Raw genomic sequence first — 14,549 nt, forward strand, 5'->3', positions numbered from 1 at the left:
CTTTGTAACTTTCCATTTCTATGCAATTTTTGGTGATTTGTTCATTATATGCATATTTGTGCTTCATATTTTTTTCTTCTGTCTTCAGTTCACATGTTTTGTGCAATTTCTTGTACGTAGACGTTCGTCACCTGCAATTGCATTCTTCATTCATTATTGAACACTCATGAGTTTTCACAGTTCTGTGCACGGATCCCCTTGATATGATTATTTTATTATAATTTTGCCAGATTCTGTTCCACCTTTGCAAAGGCTTCATTTTAATTTTTCTTTTTCTTGGGAACTGAGGATTTTCCTTCCATTTGTTTGTACTACTGTTACGTGTTTTTTCTCACCTTTCTTCTGTTATTTCTAGGAGATTCCTGCTGTTTTCTCCTGTTGGGAGTACTTTTCTGTATTTTCTTTTGTATGTCTTTCTTTCCATTGCTTACCGTTTGTCGGTTCACACTTTCATTCTAGTCTGGCCAACTGGTGTGCTTTGCTGTAACCTTAAACGTTTTGTTCGGTGTTCGTGTTCCATATGTTTTGTTCGGAGTCCGTATTTCTGTTTCTATTTTTCTCTTTCACTTTTGCAAATTTTCTTTGTTTCCTTTCTTGTTACTTATTTCTCTTTTGTCCTTGAAAGAGAAGATTTCTTGTCTTCCTTCTTTCATCTTTGCTTTGCTTCTTTTAAGTTTTCTATGTGTTTTGTATCGTGCTGCACATCTTTTTCACGTATTGCAACTTTTCACCTTATGTAATTATTGTTCTCTTCCCTTCTTGTTCTTTCTGTCTCGTTTGTTGCTCTTCCTATAAGTGTTTCTCATTGTTCACATTGTTGTTATTGCTATGTTTACACCTTATACTTTTTGATGCCATTATAAAGGGGAAGATGTATAGTGTCTTGCCATTCTGCTTAGCCAGACTAGTTATCCTGTGGAATGTTGACGTTCATGTGAAGTATTGGAATGTTGGTATGCTGGACTCTTGGAGTCAGTTGGGAGTTAGGCTGAGCAAGAAAGAGGCTGCTCCTGGTGGGGTTTTGACTTATGCTTCTATCTTCATACTTGGAATAAACATCTAAACCTACCACTCGTCTGATTCCTGATTCATACACCCTTCACTACCGATGGTCCCCATCTTCAAAGTCAGTAAAATATTCAATAATACCTTGTGACATTTGTCTTGTTGTCACATACATTACAATTAGACATCACAAAACAACCATAAGTGGCTAAGGTTGATGCAAAATGAAAGCTTTCCAAGTTCCAAAATGTTTAAATATTTTAATAAATGAAATAATGAATATATTATCTTAATAATTTATTCAACAAACGTTTTGAGGGATTGTACAGAAATATATAACATCAGATTATTACGAAACACAGAGTAGCGATCACTAATGTCAGCAAAATAATTAAATACAATGCATGAACTTTTTGTGAGTGTAAAACCACGCACATATATTTTGCTAGGTTAAATGGCATATTTGTTAGATTTAAGAGGTTAACAAATTAATGGCGGAATAAGCTATGAGCTCCCAAACAGATGTCTGCCACATTGTTGAAGGAGCTACAAAGAATTACAGCACGGTTGGTTTTGTGCAATAAAACTGTGCAATTCGACCTTTTCTTCACACAAGAAGTAAGACCAAAGTGTTTTGAGTTCTTTCAGCATCCTTTGGAAATTAATTAGAGAGTGCGATTATGTTTGTGTGAGCAAAAACTAATTAAGGAGAGGTCTATAATAGTGACCGGCATTAGGGGAATATGTGGTGTTCACTGATGCACATATATAGATTATACATATATAAACGTATGCAGCATCCTTTTGTAAATTAAACTAGGACACATATTTCATGTGACATTAAAAATGTTTAGAATATGTGTACAATAACAAGAATACTTCAAAGTTAACATTAGAGTTGGCAAAACCTGCCTATAGCATGTTGAACTTTTGCAGCAGCATATGGCGAGTAGCCATAGGAAAATGCAATTTAAATGTATGGCAGCAGTACATAGAATGTTAAGAGGTACCAGCAGTGAGCTGGGGGCAAGGGAAGGAGGTGAGAGGAAGTTAGAAACAACATGTGCTGAGAAAATATCAATCATTCACTGCAAATATGTGTGTGTATGTACAGAGTGCTAAGTGACAGAAATGTAAAAGCAGTCTCACACAGAGTAAATACATAACCTACTTCCTCAAAGTGTTACAATGATGGCAAAATAACAATGTCCATAAGGATGAGATTTTAGGAGAACTGAAAAGAGGAGATGTTTACATATTTTTTTTATATAAGTGCTAATATGGAATCGTGGTATCTATTTGGATATTTCTTGCCGTTCCTTAGTATCATATAATCCTTCTTGAATAAAAACCCGTCTAGCAAGTCGCAGAGTGGTCATTTCCTTGGGTTTGTTTGTAATAACTGATTGTTGTTTTGGATGTTTTATACAGTCCTCTTTTTTCTAACATCCAATCCAGGAACTGGATTTCACAACATTAACCACCTCTTCTTTTTCAGTGTCGTACTTGTAAGCTTTGGAGCCAGAAAAGAAATAAATATATCCTAGAAAAAAAATAGGTACACTCACATTAGAGGACAATATTTAACATTTACATACCTAGACGTGAATTTAGCGCTGCCATAAAAAAGAAGATGAAGCAAGAAACATGTTTGCACATTTTGTGAATCTTAAAGCAGTCAAATAATAAGATTTGCTTTTTTTTACATATAATATCGTGAAATGTAAAAAAGAAAAACGCATTCCAAGATGATTTGCTGTTTGTTATATACTCCTATATTTTAAGATGGGTATTAATGCAGTCAAGGAGAACTGGGGAAATTGACTATTTTAATGTTATTTTTTTCTTAAGGATAAGGCAGAGTTAGATTTCAAGCAGATAAAAAAGGTTAGATTAAGAATGGAATCGAGAGAGGAGAGAAGATGTAGAAGAAGGTGGCAATAATCCTTTAAACCATAAATTGTAAATAATAGGGGCCTTTTCAAAAAGGCATTCTAAATTATGTGAAGTAATAATCCTGCAGTACTCTTTTATGTTCTCTTACATGCGTTTATGAGTCATTTAAGCCATTTAAAATGGTAATGAGAATATTCAGGTATATACTTATACAATTAGTACAAACAAAAGGACAGTGCCCTCTATTCTGTGTCATCTATTCTCTTTTCCTAATAGGGAATTGGATGTTTTGATCTTATTCACAACGGAATCTAAAAGTATGTACATAACACCGAAATGGCATCAACAAATAATCCAATGCAAAACCCATTAGCAAGAGACTGGCATGATGTTGTATCAGGACACCAAATGTCAAATATTAAGAAAGAGATGCCTAGTTCCTTTTAAGCCAAGTTATTTGGCTGTGGAGCACGCTATTTGTCCTCACAGTCAAACATGTCTTTATGTGATCTATATGTGCCATACAAAGCGGGAAGTTAGTATTTGCTAACATTTATATTTGGCCTGAATTCATGTTTAAGCCCTGAGACTAAAGTAAACACAAGGAGATGATGGGCAGAGCGCTGAAACTTTTCAGACACTCACCCCCAGTCACAGATCTGGGTTGAATCCATCATAATTCTTTAGTTCACTTTACAACCTCAGTTCAGACCCATCCATATGCAAATCAGCCTTGACCCTGTGCCTCATGGGAACAGTCCAGCCTGAACTACCAAGCCAGGTCTGAGACTGACATTGATGTCATAAGCAAATGGTTTATTATTTGGATAAAAACTCCAAAATGTATATATCATGATCAGTGATTCCTAATGTTTTAAGTTATGAAGGTTTTATGTTATATTCTATTCAATGGAACTAAATAAATAAACAATCACACCATTGGGCTGGCTTGACAGAGTATCCAACTAAGCTATGGACATTGGTAAAAGATTCAAAGGTCTTTAGCACTATTACGGTGTTCCATGGGGAAATCTTTGTGCCTTGCTTTGAAATCAAAATTTGGTATAAAACTCCTTGTCACTCAGTTCTATCGGTGCCTCAAAAAATGTGCCCCCGAACTGGCAAAGGAAGTTTGCTGAACAGACTACCCAGTGATACTCTTGGTATGTTGTGAACAGCTTTATTTTGCTGTGAGTAATGAGGTATTCAGTTGAAAGAGGTGAGAGCTGCACTCAGGTAATAAACACAATCTCTGTCAAGGTGAATCACAATAGTCACTAAATAAATCTGCGCTTAACCCTCTGGTTGCTTGCCATCGAAGCAGTCAGTCTTAATTTAGAGGCAATGAGTACATTATTTACGGACTACTCAAACAGTACTAAAATGAAATCACAACAGAAGAAAAAACCCAAATCAATTGAGAAAAAAACACAACATGACACTAAAGCAACAAAAATCCAATATATAGAAGTGTATATATAAATCTTTTCAGTTTTCAGTGGAAATAGGGCCAAAAAGCACAAAGTGCCAATCACGGTTATCTAGTCCCGCCAGACTGGGTTAAAGTCAAAATTTAAGGCTGAAAATATTGGAGCATGGGACCAGGTGTGCCTCAGCGGAAAGGTTACCTTCTAACTTAACCCAGTTTCACTCAAGAATCTCTCCTCAATGAGGCCATTGACAGGTAGAGCAGCAGGCTGAATCAGGAGATGGGCTCACTGATGGCAGGTAGCAGAAGTCCACAGCCTAGATCAGAACTTCGTGCTAACAGTGCAGTCATTGCCGGTGCAAAGAGCTGGTTGACAAACATTACTTCACCTTGGCTGGATTCATGTAGCAGTTGTTAGCAATACAAAGAGCTCCATGCGGTGACGTCTGGGGTCCATATCTGGTAAGGGCTTATTTGCAGTTTAATGCAGATCCCACATTGACCTCAGTGAAGTTTACTCATGTTTGCGAGGAAACTGTGTACATTTAGTTTGTCAACACGAAGAGCGTAGAACTTCTAGATTTTCACCTGAGGTCAATTTCTATTTCTTCCAATTGTAGGGTTGTAGGTGTACACTCTAACACCAGCCAAGGGACGAAGACCTGGTGAGCAACTCTTGGGGGCTTGGACCTACTTCCGCAGAGGCAAGTATCAGGGTCTTGGCAGATCCAGTTGGTTCTGGTCAGCTAGGAACCTGCAAGGAAGGCCTCTGGAAGCTTGCTACGTCCCTAGAGGTTAGCCAACTCATCCTTGGAGCCACTTCCAGAGTTCTGAGTTCAATGCAAGCAGGTCCAGCCTTACTTCAGGTTACAGGCAGCACGGCAGACCTTCTTCTGAGTTTCCAGAGGTCTAGGAGTATTTCTTCATGTTCTGAGGGTACCACATTTGTCTAACTTAAAACTGGTTCTGATTAGTTCTTCTATTCCCTAGTACAACACAGGCACCTTCTGAAGTCAGTAAGCATCTGGGTACAGCCCTCAGGCTATCCTTTGAAGCTCAGGAAGGGCTGGCTACAACCACTCCAGGCCTTCTTGCTCAAGAGAGGAACACCTTTTTCCACACCCAAGGCACTTTTGTCCCCTGTCTGGAAGGAATACATATCACGCCACAGGAGAGCCATTATCAGTCATGTGGCCATGGACATTGGTAGAAAGACACATTTGGTTGAGGCAGAAAAATGCCAACTTTCGAAACCTAAAAAGAACAATTGATGGACAGAATCCTGCAAAATGCCAAACATTCATCCCAGTACAGAGATCCTAAATCTATTGTTTTTTTGCTCCCCGTGCCATTTCAGTTCAGACCCAGCCATATGCAAATCAGTCTTGACCCTGTTCCCCTTGGGAACAGTCCAGACCGAACTGCCAAACCAGGTTCTCCCGGACTGGAAACAAGCATCCTGGGACCGGTTTCGTAGCATCACCCCTCATCAGCATTCCGTCCATCATCTTTGTGTCTTTTGCTTAGCTTTCTAAATCTGGCATTTTCAAAATAGAAATAAAAAATCCAGCTTTATCATTAAAGATGATTTTAATTCACAATTCAAATGAGTGGAAGGTGTATTTCTCTAGCTTTTCCTAAACTAAAGGCACCAAGTATTAAATGTAATACGGTAACTCATTGTTAGTCTATGCAAGAGCTAACCTTCACTGCCAGGACATGTAAATCTTAAGTACACATATCCTACTTTTTAAATACCATGCACCCTGCCCTATGAGCATTTTGGGCCTACCATAGGCGAGAGTAATGCATATTAAATTAAAACAAATTTAATTGCTACATTTATCAAGGGAGGTAGTCTCAACACGGATTATAATAACCCAGAATGCCCTTGCTCCCATGAGGAACTGTGATCTATTCTCCAATAATAAACTGCTCAGTAGAAGAAAACATATCTTAGATTATTAATTATTCATCATAATATTTTCTTGTAAATGTAAATAAAGAAAACATTCACATCTTCAAATCCACATGGGGATACATAATACATTCATCTTTGACTCATGTTCTTTTCTTGGACTTAATAAACACCTAACAAATTATCCTGTTGTCCAACCTTTGGTTGATATTGAACCTCACTTTGCTAAGGTAAGCCATGGAGTGATGTGTCAGAAGTTAGTGGCTGCAGCTCATGCTCTCCCTTGACCCCACTATGCAAAAAGTGAAACCCTAACTTATTTCTTTGTTATCCATTCACGGAATAGACACAATCTTCACCAGTCAAGTGCTTGAAACCTCATGGCTGTATCCAGAAAAACACTGCACAGTATTCAGGGCACTTTTAATCTTATACCTATCTCCCTGACTATACAAATGCACTGCTGTTGTGCTTCATCCTTTGCACTGTGCAGCAGAGGACCATATTAATGCAACTGCTTGATTTAGAATGCACAATAGTCCAATTAGAGCCCCTCAAACACCACCTAGCATGGCCAATTAAATACCATATTTACCAAGGGACATCCCTTCTAGACCACAGATTTGTTTTTCATCCTGGTTTTAGCATAGACACAGACACATTGGAAATCAAGTATAAGATGCACCACTTCCTGGAAAAAAGTTGATCCCTGCTATGGTTGGACAGTAAACCTCTGTCTGCGGGAAGAGTTCGCAGCCATCCCTAATGATTGCTCATCTCCCAGGCTAAGTACTAGGATACGGTCGTCAGTTTTTGTGAGGTAAAACTATGCTTGCTTTAGGTGTGGGGGCATGGCCAAAGGGTTGTTTGTCTGCTCTGGTAGGGGCGGTTTTACATTCTTTCAAGTTTCAGCCTGGTCACTATTGAAACTCTGCCTGCCCACTTCAATGTTCTGTTGGTTAATTTCCACTAGGATACTCATTGGTTGGAAGGAGGGAGGTAACTTTGGCTACCTTTTAGCTGGGTTGTGCACCAAGTGACTGGGTGTCAGTGGTGTCTAAAATGGCTCCGACTACCATCTTCTTTTTCCTCCCGCCTCGCAGTGAGCTTCTTTGTCAAGTAGGTTTGAGCTTGGATGAACTCAAATAGCTATTGGTCGGCTTGATGGGGAATTTCCAGTTTATTTAAAAAATACCCCGTTTGGGGGGAATCTGGTAGTGAAATGACGTGCCTGCCCGGCGCAGTCATTTCAGGAAAACTACTTGAAAGGATTTTGCAGCAGAGGACTTTGCTCCTTGTTGGAAGGGCAGCTATTGAGCCTTCCTGCCTTCCAGTACCCCTTTGGATACCTTCTGGTTACAGATAACTGGGAGAGAGATATCCGGAGCACAAAATCTTCTCATAATTTGGTTAGGGCTGGGGAGCCTTGGGGGATAAAGGACCCAAAACCATGGAGTGATGAACAGACCCACAAAGGTTCCTTTGAACAGGAGTGCGAAACTTTTGACTCTGATTTGGGCAGTCATTACAGGATGAAGATGTGGCTGTCGTGGAGCTGAGGAATCTAGCGCAGGAGTCTCGGGTATCTCTCAGACATGGAATACACGTAAGTATTTGGTGCCTGTTTATTATGGTGTTGCCTGTCCTCTTTCACCCAGATCGCAACCCATGCATTAACTTTGCATCCTCTGCTGCTGCAAAAGTCTGTGAACAACAATGGTGTGGGTGACATTTATATATAGTGTTGCTAACTATCTTCTGTGACAGAACATAGCTGCGACATACTTCTAGACTTGTCAGTAGCTTACAACAGAGTAGATCATGGTAAGTTTATCAGAAATCTGGAACACCTCATGACTTTTATAGTTATGTGAAGTTGTTTCTTTCTCCTTTCTCAACACAAGACAGTTAGGGGCCAATTATGAGTCTGGTGGTCCATGGAGTGCCAGATTCGTGGTGTGATTGCAATGTATTCCCAACCGCCCTATTACGATTAAAGCAGTCAGACCGACATTGCCCCACCTCAGGAGGCATCAATATGCTTGGCAGGACCGCCGTACTCCTGCCAACCATATTAGGAGTTTCCTCTCCACCATGGTTTTCATGGTGGTTCCTGCTCCATGAAAACCCTGGTGGAGAGGAAACAAAAGGTCCCACTTGTACCTCTTGTCCCTGATGTGCATGCAGTGGGGCACAACATGTGCCCCACTGTGTGCATGCACCCCTATTCCAGCACAGCATAGACTTTTCAGTTATGCCATGCAGGAACTGTTTTTGGTGTTCCCATTGCGCTGCCTAACTCCAGAGGCACAGCTATGGAAATGCCTCAAAAAAGCCCGCCAGTCAGGGGGAAACTACTAATCTGGCGGCTGGCCTTTCCACCGCGCTGGCAATGCGGTGACGGGGCAGCACCAGCGCTGCACCACCAAAGTCATAATCAGGCCCTAAATAGTAATGATTGTGAAGTGGAGTGAGACAAAGGAATATCTGAAATGTATTGTGATGCCATAAGGGCTCAATTCTCTCCATTGTCACATTCAGCCTATACATGTATCCATTTAATCTTATCATGGAGTATAATAATGTCTGCACATCAATTTGTACACCTAGTACATATATTGACTATAGAGTACGTTGTCATTGTCTGATCTTGGCTTTTTAGAACTAAAGCATGAATGCTAGAGAATGTCTTCATGCTTAACCCATTCATATCACAAATTGCATCCTACTCTATTTAACCTATTGATATTTGAAGGCTTCTTCCAGCTATCTTTCACATTATAAAATCATTCAACTTCCCCTTGGATTCCACCCTCACTCCCATCTCATTCACTAATTGGATGGCCATGTTTGTTCCAATTTCAGTCACTCAAAAAATGAATCAAGTCAACAGAGTCCATTTCAAAACTGAAGTTCTTGCCTCCAGCCTGGGCTTTTGAAAAACAAATCTTCAAGTGTTCTGCAGTCGTCCATGGCACCACTCAAATAAATACTCCATTTATAGCTGCAAAACTGATCACAACCACAAAACAAAATTGACACTTACATACATTGTGACCTCAATTGGATTCTAATTAAAGAAAGCTACAAACAACCTTAACAACATGACTTCCATACTTCATGACCTCCACTGACTTTCAATAAAAGAAAGAATCAGTTTCAACTTCATCAGTGACAAAGATGTTCATCTGTACAATGCCTTGACTTATTGGGTCTCCATGTGCCAAAGGATCAGCTGAAGAGTCCAAAAACGCAGAGGCAACAACTGAAAGTAAAACAATCAGATCTTCCTTTGCCCAGAGGTAATCAAACACTGCCTATCATGGCCCAGGTCATATGATCTCAAATGGCAGGCTACTGGATTCACTGAACCATAGATCCCTTTAAGCACATATGAAAGCCTGAACTTGCATGATATCTGTTGCTGATCACAGGTTAAACAAAGATCCTGTTGCAAAGTAGGCACTGCCCATTTATTCCCTCTGGATATTTTGCTTTTGACTACCTTTTTCTGGGCCTTTTCTCTAAGTCTCACCACTTGATTCTCACTCATGTTAATTTCTATGGAAATGGACTAAGAGTGATAACCACCAGTGTTTGCTTTTTGAGATAAGGCCACTGCTGCACCTCTTGGGTGACAGGTTCTGGACTGATTACATATGAACACATGATCTAATGCATATGCACATGTGTGCTGACTGTAAAGTGATACCACTGTCTTGCACAACGTAGTATCCGCACCTAAGTCGTCTGTCACAGAAGCGATCCTTCAGAGATTGGTACTGTGCTGGGGTAGGCTTTAATATGTGAGTAGACATTCCTGCACTCGGATCATCTGGGCCCTACCTCTCCGACCATGCTGTTCAAATGGTAGACTCGGAATGGGTCATCTCCCCCTGGTGCTTACCCTGAGATGCGCTAGACGACCCAATATTCTGCGATCCTCAACTGACCCACATCAGTCAGTATTTTACCAAGAACCATGCCACAAGCACCATCCGTGCAATTGAGTAGGTCTCCTTTAAGGTTGTCACCAGGGATTTTTGTATCCAGAATATAGCCGGATCTTAAAGATGCCGAGGTGGAACTGCCTGCCCTTGATAATCACGCCCCTCCAGATGATGCCACATGCAGAGCACTGACCGACGCTAAAGCAAAGCATGCCGCTCTGACAGAGCTCTCTCGCTGTTATAATTTCGCAAAATACACTTCCTGACTTCACAATATAGGGGACAAACCTAGACGCTTACTCACATGGCTAGCCCACCGGGGGACCCACACTCCCTGAATAACAGAACTAGCTCTGGACACAGGTCCTATCTTCCTATCCCAATCAGCCATACTGCAGGAGTTCAACTCCTACCACTCCACACCCAGGCATGATTGCACAATTCCTTGCCCTTCTCCACCTGCCCTCCACGAATGCCATTGAACGTGAAGAACTTGAGCTGATTACAGTGGCCGAGGTGAAGAAAACGATAAATGATCTAGTCCGTAACAAGGCCTCTGGGTTAGATGGCCTCCCAATAGAGCACTATGATTGTCTCTCAGCTCACCTCGCCCCTAAGCTGATTGAGGTTTATAATAAAGCACTCACTACTGGAGCACTCCACGTCCCCCTCCAGGAGCCCCTCCTCATCTACTTCTTGAAAACTGATAGAGACCCAACTCAACTCTCCCCATATCGCCCAATAGCCATCTCAGCAAGGCATTTGCTGAGAGGTATCTACAGGTGCCACCCACCATTGTACACCCAGTCTAAAATGGATTTGTTCCAGTCAGTAGCATGTCTAATAACAGTAGGCGACGTTATGGACCGGGCATCGCTGAGCTATCCACAAGCAACGTGACTCATATTAGACCTCAAAAAGACCTTTGATTCTCTATCCTGGTACTATCTTTTGGAGGTACTGCAAGCAGCAGGCCTCTGGAGGTGCCTTATTCCGTACATGAAGCTACTGTATAACAACCCAATCTCCCAAGCATGCGTGGGTTGCCTGATCTCACCCCCCTTCTCCATCGGTCGGGATACGAGTCACGGTTGCCCCCTATCCCAAATTCTTTTTTACAATTGTCAGGCAGCCACTGGCTCACCATCTCTGATCGGAGAGCTGACACTGGGACATCCCCTTAGATGAGACTACCCATGCTGTGTTGCGTAGGCAGATGATTTACTCCGATACCTTTGAGTCTCAGCAGCGAATGAGCGACTTTCTGGGATTTTGAAGAGGCAGCAGGACTTTGGGTGAATTGGGGGAAGTCATACGCTTTCCCATTCCAGCAGGATGCCCCCCTCAGGCTTTATGTGAGCCATTAGCATGGATGACAGCGGTGGTCCGATTCTCAGGTATCAGGTTATATCACTCGTAAGAGGACTTGTTTGAGGGCAACTTATGGCGGACATTCATGGTCTTCAAGTACTAAATGTGATTCTGTCCGCTTTACTGCTTTCCCTCATGGGCAAGACTGACCTTTCCTAAATGATCATCCTCCCTTACCTCTTATATTATTTCATCAATGTACCAGTGTTATCCCAACAGCAGTTCTTCTAGACCTAGATAAGATGCTAGGGGACTTGCTGTGGAATGCTAAATGGAGATGGGTGGCCCTTAATAGGCTTCAGCTACCAGTAGGCCAGGGTGGGCTAGGTGCCCCATCTTTTGAGTCCTATTACCTCACATTGCAGCTCCAGTGGATAGTTCGGAGATTGGCAGGCAAGAATCTGTATGAGACTAACACTGGGGAAGATCCCCTTTGCTTAAATATTTTTCATCAGCTACTCTCACCTGCCATAAAGTTGCATCGCTCCTGGTCCCTACATGTTTTGGTAGCCCAGAGGTGCCTCACCAGGCTAATTCAACTGGCCAGACAGGTTATACCTTATTTCCCCGCTACCCTCCACCACGGACTTCCGGTACCTCTTGGACACTTTACAGCCAACCAGATGACTGTGTTGCATGATTGCTCCCTGTAACTAGTGGGTGGCCTCTTCCAAAATGACCATCTTATCACATTTGACCAATTACGTCAGGATTATGACATCCCCGAAGCCAGTTTCTGCTTAACGGGAAGCTGCTGGCTGTGATCCGGACAATATGTCACACAGTGGATGGATGGAGGTGTGGGACGGCGACAACTGTGACATATCAGTTTCATAAACCCCTCCATACTGGTTTGGTGCCTCCCTCCCCTCCAGGAATGCCGGGGGGAAGAGGGGGTGGTCAGGCTACCCATGTGACCACCGCCTCATTCACACCCTGTCTCCTACGACTTCCATCCCTTGCCTACCTCTTCTCTCCTTTCTGCCCCCTTGACGATCTTGATCATGCTGATCCCCCGTTGCTGCTTTTTCACACACTTTTCCCTTGTTTCCCTGACCCCCTTGTTGATGACGGGTTTTTTCTCCCTTTCACTCTACATCCGTACCTAAGGAGCACCTGGAATGCCTAAGCTCAGGCCCTTGATTGATAAATTCCACACGGATGTACATCCTGTGACCCATGCTATTGAATACTGTTTGACAATGTTTACTATTTCCCATTACCGCATATTATGCATGTTCATCCACCTATTATTTGTTCTTTTAATGCTGCAACATGACTGTTGGTTATTTTTATGCTTTGCACGCTGTAACCAAAAAAAAACACTATAAACCGCAGTGAAACGCAGCAGAGAAGTCGAGGAGGATCAGGGCCACAGTTTCTCCACAGTCGAGGAGAGTTCTGATGTTTTCTGTGGCAGTAATCAGCACAGTCTCAGTGCTGTGGTAGGCAGTGAGTCCTGATTGTGAGACGTTGAGTAAGTGGTTTTGTTCCAGGTGTTCCGTGAGTTGTTGATTGATGGCTTTCTCAATTACTTTGGCTGGGCAGTGCGATCAGTCGATATTTTTTGAGATCGCTGGAATCGGCTAATGGTTTCTTTAAGAGTGATCTGACCTCTGCGTGCTTCAATCTGTCCGGGAAGGAGATGGAGGCGTTGAGGATGCTTTTGAGTTCTGTACTGATAGGGTTGATTCTTAGGTTGAAGAGATGGTGGGAGAAGGGGTCGTGGTGCCCCGAAGTGGATAGACAACATAATGGCGGTGGTGGTCTGAGTGGTGAGCAGAGACCATGTGATGATTGTTTGGCTTCTGTTTGTTGGTTTGTTGAGGTTGTGGAGGCTGAGAGTGGTGGGTTGGCAGTCGAAGTTGTTGTAGATGGTGGCAACCTTGCTGTGGAAGTAGTCCAAGAGAGTTCTTGGAAAGGGTAGATGGTGTTGTCTGTGGCTGCCGGGTAGGAGAATTTATTTACTCTTTTGAAAAATTCTTGTGTGTTGTTGGCCACTGTATTGATGTGGGCAGTGATGGCTGCTATCTTCGCTTTCTTGAATCACAGGTGATAGTTGCTAAGGGCTGTTTTGTGAGCAACTCTGTCAGAGGGGTTTTTAGCAATGCGCCATACCTTCTTGAGTCCGTAGCTGTTGGGATTGGCGGTTCAGAGCACTGATGTGCACCAGCTGGCTGTTTTGGGGTTATGTTGGCTTTTGCTAGTCCCAGTGGGGCGACTGTCTGTGCATGTGGTGATCCAGGTGGAGAAGTTCTGGATGGCCTGGTCAAGTTCAACTGAAGCTTTGGGTGGTGCAGAGGGCCTGTGTCCACTTAGTACTGGTTCTTTTGCCCCAGCTGTGGTGGAAGGAGTTGAGGTGCTTAGTATCGGTATGCTGGATATCGGAAATGGTAAAGTGAATAATGGCGTGATTGGTCCAGGTGAGTTCTGAGACGTGGCTGAGTTTGATTCTGGAGCTGGAGGAATAGTTGAGTGTGTGTCTGGCTTTGTGTGGGGGTTAGGTGACCAGTTGGGTGAGGCCAAGGTTATACAGATTTTCTAGGAGAGGGATGGAGTTAGCGTCGTCGGGGTTGTAGACACGGAAATTAAGATCGCCGAGTAGGACGTAGTGGTGTGAGTCGATGGCTAGGGGGGCAATGAAGTTGGAGGTGGTATTGCAGAAAGCTGGTCAGTGTCCTGGGGGTCTGTAGGCAAGGGTGCCTCTGATCGTGGTCTTAGCATTGGTCTACAGTCAAACGTTGAGGTAGTCCATGAAAGGTGTAGAGTTGTTATTAGTGATGGTGCATCAGATGGTTTCCTTGACCATGCATTTCTTGCCTCATAATGGTGCTAAATGTTCATGTGATCACTGTGAGTGAAGTTAACCAGTGCAGAGTCTGTATTATAAAATCACCAATGGATCAGAGATAGTTTTATTATTTGCACTGTTTGAGTCAGAAATGCTCAGACACCATACAAGTTCATTGACACAATGTCC

The 14,549-nt window shown here is 42.5% G+C and overlaps 1 protein-coding gene across 1 annotated transcript in view; it reads right to left on the reverse strand.

Moving 5' to 3' along the window:
- Positions 1-1,250: 1,250 nt before the first annotated feature.
- Positions 1,251-14,549, reverse strand: part of LOC144772579 (matrix metalloproteinase-20-like) — a 198,650-nt gene continuing 185,351 nt past the window's right edge. Inside the window, exon 10 of the mRNA XM_078657008.1 lies at positions 1,251-2,548. Within this exon, the coding sequence (XP_078513134.1) occupies positions 2,448-2,548 (101 nt within the window). The 3' untranslated portion in view covers positions 1,251-2,447. The remainder of the gene's footprint in view (positions 2,549-14,549) is intronic.

This window comes from Lissotriton helveticus, chromosome 8, assembly GCF_964261635.1.
Source record: "Lissotriton helveticus chromosome 8, aLisHel1.1, whole genome shotgun sequence".
Taxonomy (NCBI): domain Eukaryota; kingdom Metazoa; phylum Chordata; class Amphibia; order Caudata; family Salamandridae; genus Lissotriton; species Lissotriton helveticus.